The sequence below is a fragment of the Cygnus olor genome, chromosome 30 (assembly GCF_009769625.2).
Source record: "Cygnus olor isolate bCygOlo1 chromosome 30, bCygOlo1.pri.v2, whole genome shotgun sequence".
Lineage (NCBI taxonomy): Eukaryota > Metazoa > Chordata > Aves > Anseriformes > Anatidae > Cygnus > Cygnus olor.
Window position 1 is genome coordinate 744 of NC_054087.1, and position 17,027 is coordinate 17,770.

A 17,027-nucleotide genomic window follows, 5' to 3' on the forward strand; every position below is an offset into this window, starting at 1 on the left:
TTCTCTATAATTCTTAAGCCTATACTAGTAGTGAAGAAAAACAAAAACAACAACAACAACAACAAACAGTAGAACAATAGCAGGAAGTTTACATGTTCTCCAGGAGTTAAATTGCAAAGCCTCCTCTGGAGGAGTAATAGCTGTGAATTCAGTGCGCTTAGGAGTAATCAGATCTTTTAGGCACGATAGTTTAAATGATCAGGTTACAGAGAAAACCCTTTCACTGCAAAATAGATTCAATAAAGTATGCTACAGCTACAAATGTTAATTCCAGTAAGAGCTGGAGATCTCCATTTCCCTTGAGAAGCACCCTAAATTAGCAAAAGGACCTGACAAAGTATTTCCTTGTGTCTCAGTCAAATGTAAGTGGGAGAAAAAGTGATCTCCTCTCCTCAAGGAGACGAATGAGACCTCCCCCCGGCAGAAGCAGCCAACAGCGCTGCGGTTGCCCCATCTTCTTCGGAGGGCTAAGCTGAAGCTGTCCCTCACTGCACTCCCCAACTCCTGTACGGCGGCTAGTTCCAGCAGTAGTTGTTGCCGCAGCACTTAATAGACAAAGCACTAAAAAAGTACAGCAGTCAACATTTAAACTCCTTTTATACATTTAAGCCCAGAGTTATTGATCAGACAAAACACAAGACGCCAAATCTTGGAGCCAAAGGACAAAAGAGGAAAAAAAGCCAGCTACAGGACAGCTGGGTGTTTTCTTTGTCACGTTACTTTAGGTAACTTAACACAACTGTTGCCATAGAAACATTATGCAGGGTACACTTATGGTTTGGCTTTATGGTGTTTTCCATGTACCAAAATATTACTGGAATTATTTAGTAAAACATTAACCTTGCTCCTTTTTTAGTGTCACACAGCGTGGAAAGCTCCTGCTGAACTTCCAACCTGTTGCCTGCTTTTGGAAGCTTTTAACTTCAAAAGAGAAAGACTTCTGCATTCTTGTCTAGGCAGCCGAAGTCCCAAGTTACTTGTCTTCTCTGGGTCACACCAACAGCATCTTCTCACCTACCACTTCAAGGAAGATCTGATTTCTTGATTATCCAACACTCTGAAAGCTGTCAAGTCACATGACGTGTTGCATGTTAAATAACTCAAGTAAAACTCAAGTAAAAATCCATTTTAACTTTGCTGTATTTATATACTATATACATTTTACATGCTATATATTTACAGTGCGGCAAGTGCTTTTTAGCTTTAAAAAACAAAGATCAAACATTAGACATCTCTGAACAACACAGTTTGTATAAACCAGACAGATTACTCAGACCAACTGGATTTAATACAGGTTCCCCACTCATCTCCTGATGCAGGACCAGTAAGTCAGAAGTGCGTCACAGTTTGATAGCATTTAATAATAAAAATAAAAATCACAGTATGAATTTGTTTGTAACTAGAAACTTTAGAGGGACAAAACAGACAACCGAGACTTAAGACAAGTGGTGCTGTATAAAACAATGTAATAAAAACATATGGAAGTGTATACAAATAGTCTGAGAGATACATTCAGAACTGCATATTCTGATCATTATTCCACAGCATTGAAAACCAGAACGTTCTTCTGATCTTGAACAGAATTAAAATGTGAGGTAAATTAGTTCCTAGTGTCGGGCGTCACAAAAAAGATGAAGCTCTTGCAAAACTCCTGTTACGTGAGAGCTTGTGAAGTCTTAAATAAGTCTTGAAATTTGGTATACAGACTGTCATTTGCAACTTTTATAATTGTGTGGTTTCCTGGTTCTTGCGCCAGATGTCTAACTTGGATTAACATTACATGAATAACACACAGTCAACCTGAGTCTGTAATTAAGCAGCATTCGAGATGTTCTATTCCAGGACATTGTTTTCTGTGAGATATTTACTCGGTAATGTACAATGTTCAGCAGTTGTAGAAAGTTGCCACCCTTTTGGATAAGAAGTACATTTTAAAAAAAAGTTCTTTCATGGTAAAAGTCTGCACAGACATTTGAAGCACCACTGATGATTGGGTTTTGTTTTGATGGTAATTTTACGGTATTGATAAATTTTAAGTTTTGATAGTTCTGATAATGTTGCGTCGTCGGTTGTGAAGGTAAAAGGTGGTCAGTTTTGACTGTAAAAGGTTGGTTTTGACAGTAAGAAGACATTGGGTTTGATGGTAAGAAGTGGTAAGAAGTTGTTGGGTTTGAAGTTGTTGGGTTTGACAGTAAGAAGTTGTTGCGTTTCGATGGTAAAAAGGTCGTCGGTTTTGATGGTAGGTTTAGTCTGAGTATTGAAGGCTTCCACCAGTAAGCTCTGCATCTGAAAGACAAAGGGAAGAAATGTCATTCCCTGTTGTGATACTCAACATGGAACTGTCTGGCTCAGTGGTTTTCTTTCTAAAGAGAGAAGTCACAACCCTGCACACAGCTTGATCTGCTCTCTGACTACAGGGCTGAACGGACTGGAGAAGGCGGCTTCCAAAGCCCTCCCATTAAACTGACTGCATTTCAGTTCTATGCTAAAACTGGTCAACTGTATAGAGTATTAGGACAAAGCTACCTGCTTTGATAGCAAATGGTAGACCTTAGGTAAGTTACATTCATTTGAAGGTTTGACTGGACGGCATCCTTGTTTTACTAGTGATCTTGTGGTCAAGCTGACCAAATCCTGGCCACAGAACAGAAGCGTTCAGAAACTTGCTAGAGAGAGCACTTAGGAATGCAGGAATTTAACTGCTTTAATGCTGCTCTTTCTCTCACGTAGCTGGAATTTCCTTAAATCACAAATTATCACTAGCTATCCCTGTTAATTTATTCAAAGTAACATGAGTCCAGGTGAAAAGGCACACACTAACAAGTCCTCAGTTGTTCCTAGTCTGTTCCTAGCTTACTTGAGAGGTTCAATACAGTAAAAAATAAATAAATAAATAAATAACCTGCTGAAGTGGCCTTTCTTCAGATTAGATTCCACCATTCACAAAATCCTTCTTAAGGGACACTTCTTCTTTTCTTTGAAAGACTGACCTTCCCCAAAATGAAACTAATTAGGATCTTTAAGCTTGATGAAATACTTGAATTCCTCAATGTAACAAAATTGCTTTGCACAGCCCTCCTATCCTGCTTATGTTGCAAGCAGCGTATCTAAGTGGGGTACTGTTGGGGTACATCTCTTTCACTTATATAGCCCAGTGATCCCAATGCCCCGGACTTGTGTAATGTATGCAAGACATTTACTTTCTTCCTATACTTTTGACTGCTTTAGAAAAAACGAGTTCACCATCTGCTGGCCAGAGAATTCACTGAAGCCCAAAGAGCATTAGAGCAGATGCATTTTCTTCTGTGCTGATTTATCAGCTAGAAGAGACACAGTTTAGTACAATCAGGATTCTTTTGGCATTAGTAGCATAAAAAGTCTATTTTTGCAACACTGGTATTTGAAAGACTTCCGTTCAGTCCCTAAGTTTGTTCTTGATAATGGGACAGATTGTATTAATGTTTGCAAGAATGTGTGAACAACCAGCCTCCCCTCCATGTCGCATTTTAAGATTAAAACTTGTGGTCGTCCCTGTCTCAAAACACAGACATGCTTTGCAACAATCACGCTCCCTCTTTAGCTTGAAGGAACTTGTCAGTGCCAGAACCTACTGACTATGGCAATTTACTTCATCATCCAAACCGCGCAGAATTTTTGAAAACCTCTTCCAAGATTTCACTTCTCCAAACATTATGTAAAAGGCATTCAGCTGTAAAGCAAGAAGATGAAGTCCTTTGTTTCCTAGGCCAGAATGACATTTTCAACACTGAACAGGATTGTCACGGACTGTTAACTGGTTGTTAAGCTGGGGCTACGTATAAAATGTAGAAAATGTTTAAAAATAAAACTTGCCTTTGGATAGGGAACTGTCTTCTTTGGGGGTTACTTCAGTTATCTGTAAGAGGAAAACAGATGATTGGGGGGGTTGTTTGTTTTTAAGAACGGGTGCAGTCTTGCCAGTAATTTAGCTGGTATTTTTCAAAGTGACCTCTTAGAAACTTTACAGCTCTGTTGAATCACCATGTCTCTAACCCTACAATTAAATAATGCTAAAAGATGCAGCACTTTATCGCACTGCAAGTGCTTATTAAAATATCTGAGTAACTGGGACCGTGGCTTCATCACAGATATATATATATTGAATACTACACACTTCTGCTCAGATAGAAAATCACGGAAAATGTAAAATTTCATTTTAGATGTTGAATTTGTTGCAGTGTGAGATCTTCTTCATCACATGATTCTATTCGTAATTAAACCATATTATCTACTGAGAGACCAAGATTATGACAAGAACAGCACAGACTCCAGCTTGAAGCCAATCAGGAGCTCAAGTTTGTATTTATTATTTTGTAAGGAGATGTACCAAGCTGGCTTTTTTATTGTTTCATCAGCGCATTTCTCTAGATTTTTAAGCCTATACTAGTAGGAAAAAAAAATTGTATTGCTAAAAAAATTGCTATTGTAGAACAATAGCAGGGCTCCTCAGTCTACATCATGAGGTTGCTTTTTCCAGGTGAAAAAGCGGAGCCATATGTGGCAGTACACTAAAGCCCTGGCACGATGAGATCCAAGAGGAGAGATGTTTGGCCCTCCTTTTCACTCCTGGGAACCACATACCTCAAAACCCACAGACTATGGGAAATATCTCAGAGAAATCTTGGGAAAGGAGAGCATGAAGAGCATGTTTGTAAATTTATTTCTCCCTGGGCTTCTTCTGCTTCTCCAAGAAATACTTGCTTGAATATATCTTTGGCAGCAGTACTTATGCTGTTTTGCACCTACCACATTTAAAACTCCTACAAACAACTGAAAAGTTAGACTGAAAAGCATCTCTTTCCGTTCTACTTTGTAAAGTTGCATGTTTTCCTCATGCAAAACAACAGGGGAATGGAAGCTAGAAAAGGAAATGCTGAATGTAAAACAAAACAAAACAAACCTCAGCCCTGCAGGACAAAAGCCGATAACTGAGACGAAGTCCTTTCTAACGTGCTGATTAGGTTTCAAGACGATACCGCTTTCAATAAGCGTAATTGTGTGTCCATAGGCAGAAGCTGAATAAGGACAGGATGAACTTCTATACTTAATTGTTTGTTACTGTCTTACTGTAGCACACAGGGACTTGTTACGTTTAGGGAAACCTCTAACCTAATGGAGGCTTTAAACCATAAGCTAGTTTGTTATACCAAAATGACCGAGAGAACAAAGCATAAAGTGTTTTCAGCTTTCTAGTACACCTTGATTGCTATCCATTAAACTTAAGACAGGTTAAACAAAGCACAGGAAATAAGAAAACTCCTAGTCCCACAACTGGCAAATTGTGTGCACACTTTCCATTCCTGAGAAAACAATACACAAACCTGAAAAATGCATTTAACTGAGAAATGAAGACATCCTTGTCCAATTGGAAGACTAAGGTGACAGCTCTTGGGCTCAGCGATTTTCAGATAAGCTCCAGTCTTCAACTTGCAGACACCAGTGACAGCTCCTTTTTTCGGATTGAAAGGGAAAATGTTTCAACAACACATTGAAAACATACTTAAGGGACAAGAAACAAAATCAAGACTGCAGTGAGAAGGAAAACAGAAAAACAACACTGGGAAAAAAAAAGGAGAGAAAAGACCTTGATCTTTATATTGACCTATGGGATAAGCCTTACACATTTTTAAGCTTATTTATGACTGAGCCGGGCACTCTGTGCTTTTCTGAGTGGGTGTTTGACTAACAACTTGGTTTGCCAAACCATCTTCTACAAATGTTCAATTGTTTCTCACATACGTAGAAGCATCTTACATATTGATCAGCACAGAGAGCGCCTGAACTCAATAGGCTTTCCCTGCGCACGGGTTAGGCTTAAGGGAGCTCATTTCAGACAGGAGTCCACATCGACAGGTTTCACAGTTCAAGAGCTGTGCAAGACGCTGCTTAGTGAGCCAGCACAGGCTGCTAACATTAATTACGACAGAGCCAGCTCACATTCCCTGAGACTCAATCTAACTTTCTTTCACAGTGAACGCTAGGACCTTCAGGAACCTGCTGCTGCCTTCCACTCCAAAACATTCTCCATAGCTCCTTGCTTCAGCTCACCGCTACTACAAAATGAAGCAACAACAACAACAACAACAACAACCAAGCTGCGTCTCCTTATTTCTAAATGAAGTTTCACAAATAGTTCTAGAGCTCTGGTAACAGATGAAACCGCATAGGGGAGCGAGAAAGAAGAGCGTAAAGTCACTGTAAATTCAAAATTCCAGAGACGCACTAGGAGTTTATAAGAGAATCTGACTAATACATACTTAAGCGATCTACTATGAGCACTGTGAAGAAGGAGGCAGAAAGAGCATGCTCAGCATTTACCTCACCTGGAAGTCATTTTACTTTGAAGCCAATCATTTTCCAGTAACGTAGACGGCATCTATAGTGTGCTTTGTCATCAATACTGGGAACAAATCCCGCAGTCTAACAATTAGATGTATATTGAGGTAGAACAACAAAGAAGTATGACAGTATCATAATTTGTGCAGACGTAAAATTCTTTCAGCTTAAACCCTATGCAAATTTGGAGACTCTTTACATGGCTTCCATCAGTGCATTTCTCTATATTCTTAAAACTATAACAGTAGGGAAAAAAAGAAAAAGGAAAAAAAAAAAACAAACAGTAGAACAATCGCAGGATTTTTACATATTCTATATATTTACATCTTACATATTTTACATATCCCTCCACATGCTGTTCTGAATAATAGCCAAAATATTCATAACCACTGTATCTGTTCTCCCCACATAGCTGAAAAAACAACATTTAAAACATATTCTTCAAAACATACTTTAATATCCAGCAGACTGTTCAGTCATCAAGCATTTAAAGACTGTTTTAAATAATCTCTATATTAATCTAAAAGGAATCCCAGAAACATGCTGCAGCCGCTTACCTTTAATATAATCGCTGGATGCGATGGAGCTCTATTTCTTGCTTTCACCTGCACTGGAAGGCTTCCCTTCCTCGTGAGGTGGTTTACTGCCCTCACTTCCGCATTGCTCTCATAAAGAGCCATCTGGAGGATGGGATTCTTCCTTCTTCTCCCGGGGCTTCTTCTGGAAACGAGGATCTAAGTATTCCAAGAAGCCTTTCACTTTCCTGATGTTTCTCCTTTTTCTTCTTTTTGTTACGCTTGCGATTGGCATTGTCAAAGTGGAGCGCAGAGAAATACAAATCATAAAGTCTGAAAGAAACGTGCAAGTTCAAAAGAGAAAAAAAGATGTGGCACTTGTTGCACATATGAAACTTTATTTATTTTACCACAGGGGATGATTAGCTGTATGTCAGTTATTTTGTGGTACTTTGTGCACATGTAACTTCCTTCAGATGCAGCAAACTTAAGCCCTCAGATTGAAGGACCATAGGTCCTGCTTGGTACACAGATCATTAACAATGGCTAGCTCGGGAATATGTGCAAGTAAAAAAAAAAAATGTTTTAACCTAATCCAGAATGGTGTGCAGATGTGATTCCAACTACGTGGTCCAAAGCTAGTGCTCTGACACAATTCAGCAATATCTTTCCTATCTTCACTGATCAACCTAATGATCCCCAGTCATGATCCCCAGCCAGATTATGCTATCTAAATAACTTAGAAACTATGAAAAAAAAAAACAAAACACGAGAAGCACCCAGAAAAGAATTAGGAAAAAAAATGCTGATTATGCTGGAATCCCTGCTTACTTGGAATCCTTCTCTCCGTGTTTATCTTCAGACTTCTTTTTCTTCTAGAACTTCTTATACTTTTTCATGTTTTCACCACCTAAAAGCTCCTTTTCTATCTTTCTGTGTTTCCTTTCTATTTCACTTTCACTACCTTCTGCACGAGTATATTGTCTTTTTCTGTTTCCTTCTTTTGCCTTTTTCTGGCGACAGTTCTCCAAATGAGCTAACACAGGTGGAAGTGCATGTCTCTCACGCGAATGTTTTCCAGAATGTTGCTGAGGTACTGAGCAACGATGTGAGTCTGCTCTGTGTGTGCTAAAGTCATGTACATCTTCCTCTCTCAAGAGGGAACCGTGAGGCCATCTGCTTTTGTGATGATAACGCTTATGTGACCTGCTGGAGGAAGTTTGAGTCAATTTGTCAAAGTCTTTATCACCATCACAGAACTTTCTCTCTCTACTGTCTCCTGCTGCATGAGGTGAATAGTAATCCTTGTAATATCGACATTTTTCCCATCTCTGTGGTTCGTCTTGTTCTTATATCTTTCTCTGCTCCAACTTCCTTCCCCTTTGCAATGGTCATATCTATTGCTATCTTGATCTGATCTTCCTCTGCTTCGAGATCTGTACTTTGAATATTTTACTGCTCTTCTGCCATTATCAGGGCTGTTTCTTTCACTATGGAAAGATCTGTACCTGCTTCCCTCACAATACTCCTGCTTGTGACGCTTTTGCTTAACAACTTCCGCACTCCGAGAGCACCTTCTCTTGCTGGAATGACCATCTTTTTGACTCTCCTTCTCTTCAGTAGGAGAATGTTCCCTCTTTCTTTGGCAATGCTCTTTGTCAGTTTTTTTGGTTTCATCCTTTCTATCTTGGCATCTATCTGTAATAGCTAAGGAGGAAAGGTTTTTAGAACTACACTCAGTGTCAGACTTTAGAGAGGAAGTTTGCCGCAATTTCTCACCAGTCTCAGAAGACTCTTTGATGTAGAAAACATTTTCTTTTCAAATCAGTTTATGTTCTTTTGATCTTCTTGGTTTCTCCTTGTCTCCACGGTCATCACATTGGTACTGTTCAAGGCATTCATCATTCTCAGTAGATTTCGGAGGTCCCGGGACACTGCACAAAATAAAAACATGTTTCTGTCTCCCTCCAACTGCTGCTCTGAGAACAAAGGGGTGGGGGCGACGGGGGAACAGCCAATGTTTCTCCAGACAATGGAGAGAAATGGAAAAACATTCTATGAAGAAACAGAAGTTCTCCGTGAGGCACCAACCTGCATCAGAGTGATACGCACAGTGTTGATCATTAGTTCTGTTCGTAACACTGGTCATACAGGACGGAATTCTACTGATTTAAATCCTTCCATTAAATAGTATTAGTAGACAGATAAAACCGCAATGAACTTCCATAAAATCTTGTCTTAATCAGACTGTGCTCATTTTACCTTATTTCCTCTGACAAGCTGTTCAACTGGCTGGCTGTGAGGGATTCCTTGATGACTTCTCCAGGGACTGGAGGCATAGCTCCAGGTATCTGCAATTCAAACGCACAAGTCAGCAGACAGAAAAAATACTATTTGTAGTAGTACTGAGGACTAGTCTTGTCAGAATTTCTACATTAAATGCTAAGCAAGACTGCTTTCGGTTGTATGCATTATCTACACTTCAAAGATAACCCCAACTCACCTCCCAAAATCTACTTTATGAAACTTAAGAATTTCTATCTCAGCTCAGCTTAAGCTGACATGTTCTAATGTCAGCTCAGCTCTGCAAATTCTAATGGCATAATATCACAAAGTGTTACGATCAAATTTGTGCTGTGTTTTCTCAGCATTTCACCTGAATTAGGAACATGATAAACACTCCCCAATACATCATAGGTGAGAAATTCTCGATGGGGCAAACTACTATGTTTTAAGCAATCCATTTGCTTTAGAAAAGAACATCTCAGAAGGTTTAACAGGTTCAACTCAGCAAGTGGAATCATCAAGTTTCAGTCCATTTTCTTTAGATTCATTAACTAAACTAATAGCACCATTTAGTGAATCAGTTTTTGGCAGCTCATGCTGGGATCTTCCTTCATCAGCATTCTGACAGGAAGGATGGGAATTCTGCAATCTACGGACTACCTTTCCAACCAAAATTCCATTAGAGCACATTGCATTGCAATTCCTTTTAAATAAGCCCTTTGACTCCTCCTCAGATTTTCCTGAAGATTCTGCACCGTAAGGGACTGTGTTATCAGAGCTGAGTTTAGGATTTCCATTCACTGCTGGCTCCACAAAAATTTCAGCAGAAACTCTTTTTTTTTTTTTTTTTTGTATTTGCTTCATTTGCTTTACCGAATTTGTAATTGTGGATGAAGGAAGAGCCTTGTAGAGATCTACATCCTCCACAGCACTGATAAGAAAGTCAGGCTGTGACACAGTCTGACGAGCAGGCAATTTATTGTGAATCCTGATGGTGATCTTCTGTTTTTTTGACGTATCAGTAATTGAAGGCCTGGTAATCGTCTGTTTTAGAACACAGGCCATTGGTGGTGCTGAAGATGGCCTTTTTAGGGTGACACCAGTGGTATTTGCATCCTCTTTTATGGATCCATTTCCATTTAAACGACTTGAATTCTGGATTTAAAAGAATTTTAAAAAAATTCTTTACAGGGGTTCCACAGAAGGACAAAGTCCAATCCACTTTCTAACCACCTCCAAGCTCTTATATTTTAACATTGTATGTGGTTTGGTTTTTTAAGTTAAACAAGTTTAATTTAGAAAGTTATACATGTACTTAAACATCATGAATTATATTTACAAAACATCTTACCTTTATATCCAAAGTGATATCAAGAAATGCCTCATACGTATCCGAAACTGCTTTGCAATTCAAGCACTTCACTGGAAGCAAAATAGAAATGCTTAACAATATGTGAAGGAGACTAACTGTCCAAATTCAAGTCGTTGATAGATACTACTTTAGACAAACTACAGACTGCTTTACTACCGACAAAAGACACAGATCAGTTCTAAGGACAGGAATATTTTTAGAAGTACCTCTTGATCTTAGAAATCCTCCAAATATTTGATGAATGATGGTGGTAGCTTGAGAAGATCTGTCCAATCTGGAAATAAATTATAATCAGACCTCAGAAGATTTAAGGCACACAGTTAACTCTTCCAAGAGTTTTATGAAAACCAAGGATGACGTAGACTTTCATTTTTGAGAGTAAATAAAGGACTAAAAGGTGCTAGAGATCATTTTTGATAGTAAATAAAGGACTAGAAGGTGCTTGTCCTGGTTTCAGTTCGGACAGAGTTAATTTGCCTCCTAGTAGCTGGCAGGGTGCTATGTTTTGGATTAGAATGAGAAGAGCGCTGATAACATGCTGATGTTTTAATTGTTGTAGAGCAGTGCTTACACCAAGCCAAGGACTTTTCAGCCTCTCTCTGTCCTGCTAGCGAGCAGGCTAGGGATGCAGCAGGAGCTGGGAGGGGACAGACCCAGGACAGCCATGTTTGCCTGTCTGAAGCCCCCCTCCATCTCCTCCCCATCCCTAGACCTGGTGCAGGCAGTTCTGTACTCAGTGGTGCCTCCAGCAGTGAACCCCCTCATCTACAGCATGAGGAACAAGGAGATCAAGGATGCCCTGAGGAGGCTCATGAGATGTACAGTATTTCAGCATCAATAAGGTGTCCTACTGCCTCATATGACTCCCAAGGCTATCTTTGTCCATATTCATTTTTTGTTTGTTTGTTTCTTTGCTTTCTCATTTCATCTTTCTTTGTATTAATATTCATAACAAAATGTTATTAGTGTTCCTCCTTCTTCACAATCTATCTTTTTTTGTTCTAAGCCAGAGACTTCCTTTACATGAGAAGCTAGGGCCCCTGTGTAATAAAGGTCAATAAAGGATCCAGCAGATAGCTCTTTGCCTCACCGCCAATTTCTCATAACCTCACTGGAGTTGACGGAGCAGCCCCAGCATGCAGGAGTGGGGTCTCACTGGACACCCGAGTGCTCTCTCTGGGATGCTGACAGCAGATGGGGTACACCTGACCAGGTGGGGCAAGAGTGTTCTGGGGAGCAAGCTGGCTGGGCTTATCAGAAGGGCTTCAAACTACATGCAATGTGGGAAGGGTATGAACCTCTGAAGGATGAAAGCAAACCTGGGAATGTTGTCACTTCAGGAAACAGCAGGAAATACTTGTGAACCATCCTGGTTTCAGTTAGGACAGAGTTAATTTTCCTCCTAGTAGCTGGTAGAGTGCTATGTTTTGGATTAGGATGAGAAGAGCGCTGATAACATGCTGATGTTTTAATTGTTGTAGAGCAGTGCTTACACCAAGCCAAGGACTTTTCAGCTTCTTGCTCTGTCCTGCTAGCGAGCAGGCTAGGGATGCAGCAGGAGCTGGGAGGGGACAGACCCAGGACAGCTGACCCAAACTGGCCAAAGGGGTATTCCATACCATCTGACGTCATGCTGAACAATATATAGGGGTGGCTAGCCGGGGGGGGGGGGGGGGGGGGGGGGGGGCGCGGCTGCTCGGGGATAGGCTGGGCATCGGTCAACGGGTGGTGAGCAATTGCATTGTGCATCACTTATTTCGTACACATTATTATTATTAATACTATTCTTCTTCTTCTTATTATTATTATTGTTATTATTTTTCCTGTCTTAATAAAGTGTCTTTATCTCAACTCACAGGCTTCACTTTCCCGTTTCTCTCCCCCATCCCAGAGAGGGAGGGGGGAGGGTGAGCGAACGGCTGTGTGGTGTTTAGCTGCCAGCCGGGCTAAACCACAACAGTCCATTTGGCGCCCAACGTGGGGCCCGAAGGGTTGAGGTATCGACAGATTTGACCAGAGTGTGTTAAACTAAAATTGGTATAAGTATTCGACCTGCTTAATAGTTGCTAGTCACAATGTTGATTGCCTTAATCTCAAGTCTGCTGTGCCTGTTTCCCAAATTGAGTTTTTTAGCACGTTACTTTCTGTATGTGCTCCCTGTCGTGCTGTTTATCCTTTCCGGGCCCTGGTTTAAGATTGTTATGGTACTGTGTGGTGTAACGATGGCTTATGAAATGATGAGATTTCTGGTCATGACTCTAACCTGGTATTTGTACTCAGCACTGTCGTCGACTCTATACTTCGGAAACCATATCTCAGAAACTATTAGCAATTACACCTATTGCCTTTTTTCATCAGGGAGTCAGTCTCTGGAGGGGACAGGGGAAGATATTTTTTTTCCTACCTGTTCACTCTCCCTTCCTCCTTCACCACCCTCTTATCCCCCAAGCTAGTTACGGTAGCTCTCCGAGATGTTGAATATCCTTGGGATACTCAGACCATCATGTTCTTGTTGTTATGTCTCCTGAATGCGCTTCAGGTTTTGTTTAAGGTTAAACAACTACTTAGGAATCTCATCTGGAGATCTGTCTTGAGGCGGGATAGTTGCGAGTGGCAGGGAGTGTGGGAGGATATGGGCAGGTTTCTAGGGCAGTGGGCACCTCCAGTGTTTTGGACATTCACCCCTGAACAACTGCAAAATCCTAAAAAACTGGTAGAATGCTTGAAAAAAAGGTGTCATGACTCTGGCAGTTCCAAAGTGACACAAATCACTGTGGCATGCTGGGGTCTGGCTTGTGCCTATCGAGCTGCAATTGATGCTACTATCAACCTAGTGACAGACCCTGCGGCCATTCCAGTCCCGGCTCCCGCAGCCGTTCCAGCTCCAGCTCCTGCAGCCGTTCCAGCTCCAGCTCCCGCAGCCGTTCCAGCCCCTGCAGCTGCTCCAGCTCCTGCAGCCGCTCCCACTCCTGTGGCTGGGTCAGAGAAACGAACTGTAGCAGTGCAAGTTGTCCCTGCAGAGGGTATTCCAACCCCTGTGGCAGACCCTGTAGCTGGGTCAGAGAAGCGAGCTGTAGCAGTGCAAGTTGCCCCTGTAGACAAGGTGAAAAAATGGTATAGAGGCTCAGGTCGTTTAGAATGCAGACAGTCTTCTGCTAAGTCTGGGTATGGAGAAGACGGGGCTGGGCCATCAAATGTGCAGGAGGATGAAGATGAGGATGAGGATGTCAAAAAATCAACAGTAACTACCCGAACCCTATATGCTGGTATAGGTAGCTCATGTAGCGTGAGCTACGAGATGTGCGAAAAGATTTTGGTCGCTGTATAGGTGAGCAGCTTGTCACCTGGCTGCTCCGGTGCTGGGACACTGGAGCCAATTGTGTGGAATTAGAGGGCAGGGAAGCCAGGCAGCTGGGATCCCTTGCTAGAGATGCAAGCATTGACAAAGCAATTGGAGATGGAGCACGATCTCACAGCCTCTGGAGGCGTCTCCTGTTAGCTGTGAAGGAAAGGTATCCCTTCAAGGAAGAACTTGTATGTCTACCAGTCAAGTGGACCACCATGGAGAAGGGAATTCAGTACCTGAGGGAATTAGCCGTACGGGAAGTAATTTATAAGGACCTAGACGACGCACAAATATCCACAGATCCAGATGAAGTCCAGTGTACTCGACCCCTGTGGCGGAAGTTTGTACGGAATGCACCATCAACATGGGCCAGCTCATTGGCAATAATAACCTGGAAAGATGGTGAAGACCCCACAGTGGGTGAAATGGCTAAACAACTCCGGGAGTACGAAGGAAATCTCTCCTCTTCCCTACAGGCCTGCGTCTCGGCTGTGGAGAAACTCTCTAAAGGGTTCCACCAACTTAAAGAGAATTTATGTTCCCCCCCACCTGAACGAACCAGTGGCCACCAACTAAAAGAGAATACTTTGGAGAAACTTTTTGAAGAGGTCCAGCAACTTAAAGAGAGTGTATTTTCTTCCCCACCTGTACAAACCAGCGTCTCGGCTATTAGGGGTAAACGTGCATCCGTGCAAAGAAGACAATATGGTGGGTACACACCCCGCACCACCCTGTGGTTTTACCTACGTGACCATGGAGAGGACATGAGAAAATGGGATGGAAAATCTACTGAGACCCTAGAGGCACGGGTACGTGAGTTGCAAAAGAAAACAATCGGGAGAAAGGGGTTCTCTGAAAAGTTTGCTGCTCCAACTTCCAGCAGGCAGTCTTTTAAACACAGAAATGAAGATTCTGACCAGGACTAGAGGGGCCCTGCCTCCAGCCAGGGGGAGGAAAGGGACAACCGAGTTTATTGGACTGTGTGGATTCGATGGCCTGGCACGTCTGATGCGCAGAAGTATAAGGCTTTAGTAGACACCAATGTACTCTAATGCCATCAAGCTGTAAAGGGCCAGAGCCCATCTGTATTTATGGCGTGACAGGGGGATCCCAGCAGTTAACTGTATTGGAGGCTGAAGTGAGTCCAACCGGAAATGAGTGGCAAAAGCACCGTATTGTGACTGGCCCGGATGCTCCGTGCATCCTTGGCATAGACTATCTTAGAAGAGGATATTTCAAGGACCCAAAAGGGTTCCGCTGGGCTTTTGGCATAGCTGCCTTAGAGACAGAGGACATTAAACAGTTGTCTACCTTGCCCGGTCTCTCAGAGGACCCTTCTGTTGTGGGGTTGCTGAGGGTTGAAGAACAGCAAGTGCCAATCGCTACCACAACTGTGCACCGGCGGCAATATCGCACCAACCGAGACTCCCTGATTCCCATCCATAAGCTAATTCGTCAACTGGAGAGCCAAGGAGTGATCAGCAAGACCCATTCACCTTTTAATAGTCCCATATGGCCAGTGCGAAAGTCTAATGGTGAGTGGAGACTAACAGTGGACTATCGTGGCCTGAACGAAGTCACGCCACCACTGAGTGCTGCAGTGCCGGCCATGCTAGAACTCCAGTACGAACTGGAATCAAAGGCAGCCAAGTGGTATGCCACAATTGATATTGCTAATGCATTTTTCTCCATCCCTCTAGCAGCAGAGTGCAGGCCACAGTTTGCTTTCACTTGGAGGGGAGTCCAATATACTTGGAATCGGCTGCCCCAGGGGTGGAAACATAGCCCTACCATTTGCCATGGACTGATCCAGTCTGCGCTGGAGCAGGGGGAGGCTCCTGAACACCTGCAGTACATCGATGACATCATTGTGTGGGGTGACACTGCAGAGGAAGTTTTCGAGAAAGGGAAGAAAATAGTCCAAATCCTTCTGAAGGCCGGTTTTGCCATAAAACAAAATAAAGTTAAAGGACTGCACGAGAGATCCAGTTTTTAGGAATAAAATGGCAAGATGGACGTCGTCAAATCCCAATGGATGTGATCAACAAAATAACAGCTATGTCTCCACCAACTAGCAAAAAGGAAACACAAACTTTCCTAGGTGTCGTGGGGTTTTGGAGAATGCATATTCCAAATTACAGTCTGATTGTAAACCCGCTCTACCAAGTAACCCGTAAGAAGAATGCTTTTGAATGGGGCCCTGAGCAACGACAAGCCTTTGAACAAATTAAGCAGGAAATAGTTCATGCAGTAGCCCTTGGGCCAGTCCGAACAGGACCAGATGTAAAGAATGTGCTCTACACCGCAGCCGGGGAGAATGGTCCCACCTGGAGCCTCTGGCAGAAAGAACCTGGGGAAACTCGAGGTCGACCCCTGGGGTTTTGGAGTCGGGGATACAGAGGATCTGAGGCCCGCTATACTCCAACCGAAAAGGAGATATTGGCAGCATATGAAGGAGTTCGATCTGCTTCGGAAGTGGTCGGTACTGAAGCGCAGCTCCTCCTGGCACCCCGACTGCCGGTACTGGGTTGGATGTTCAAAGGAAGGGTCCCCTCTACACATCATGCAACTGATGCTACATGGAGCAAGTGGGTTGCACTGATTACTCAGCGGGCTCGAATAGGAAACCCCAGTCGCCCAGGAATCCTGGAAGTGATTATGGACTGGCCAGAAGGCAAGTACTTTGGGATATCATCAGAGGAGGAGGTGGTCCGTGCTGAAGAAGCCCCACTGTACAACAAGCCACCAGAAAATGAGAAGAAATATGCCCTGTTCACTGATGGGTCCTGTCGTATTGTGGGAAAGCATCGGAGATGGAAAGCTGCTGTATGGAGTCCTACACAACGAGTTGCAGAAGCTGCTGAGGGAGAAGGTGAATCGAGTCAGTTTGCAGAAGTGAAAGCCATTCAGCTGGCCTTAGATATTGCTGAACGAGAAAAGTGGCCAGTTCTCTATCTCTATACTGATTCATGGATGGTAGCAAATGCCCTGTGGGGGTGGCTACAGCAATGGAAGCAGAACAACTGGGAACGCCGGAGCAAACCCATCTGGGCTGCTGCATTGTGGCAAGATATTGCTGCCCGGGTAGAGAACCTGGTTGTAAAGGTACGCCATGTAGATGCTCATGTGCCCA

The 17,027-nt window shown here is 42.6% G+C and overlaps 1 protein-coding gene and 1 pseudogene across 1 annotated transcript; both read right to left on the minus strand.

Moving 5' to 3' along the window:
* Window positions 1-6,172: 6,172 nt before the first annotated feature.
* LOC121062492 lies at window positions 6,173-8,709 on the minus strand (annotated as a pseudogene).
* Window positions 8,561-10,340, minus strand: LOC121062488 (ubiquitin carboxyl-terminal hydrolase 42-like). Its single transcript, XM_040542512.1, has 4 exons — window positions 10,050-10,340; window positions 9,153-9,247; window positions 8,670-8,824; window positions 8,561-8,597 (listed from the first exon to the last, which is right to left on the minus strand). The coding sequence occupies exons 1-3, from the start codon at window positions 10,239-10,241 to the stop codon at window positions 8,710-8,712; spliced, it is 402 nt and encodes a 133-aa protein (XP_040398446.1). The 5' UTR covers window positions 10,242-10,340; the 3' UTR covers window positions 8,561-8,597; window positions 8,670-8,709.
* Between the last annotated feature and the right edge of the window lie 6,687 nt (window positions 10,341-17,027).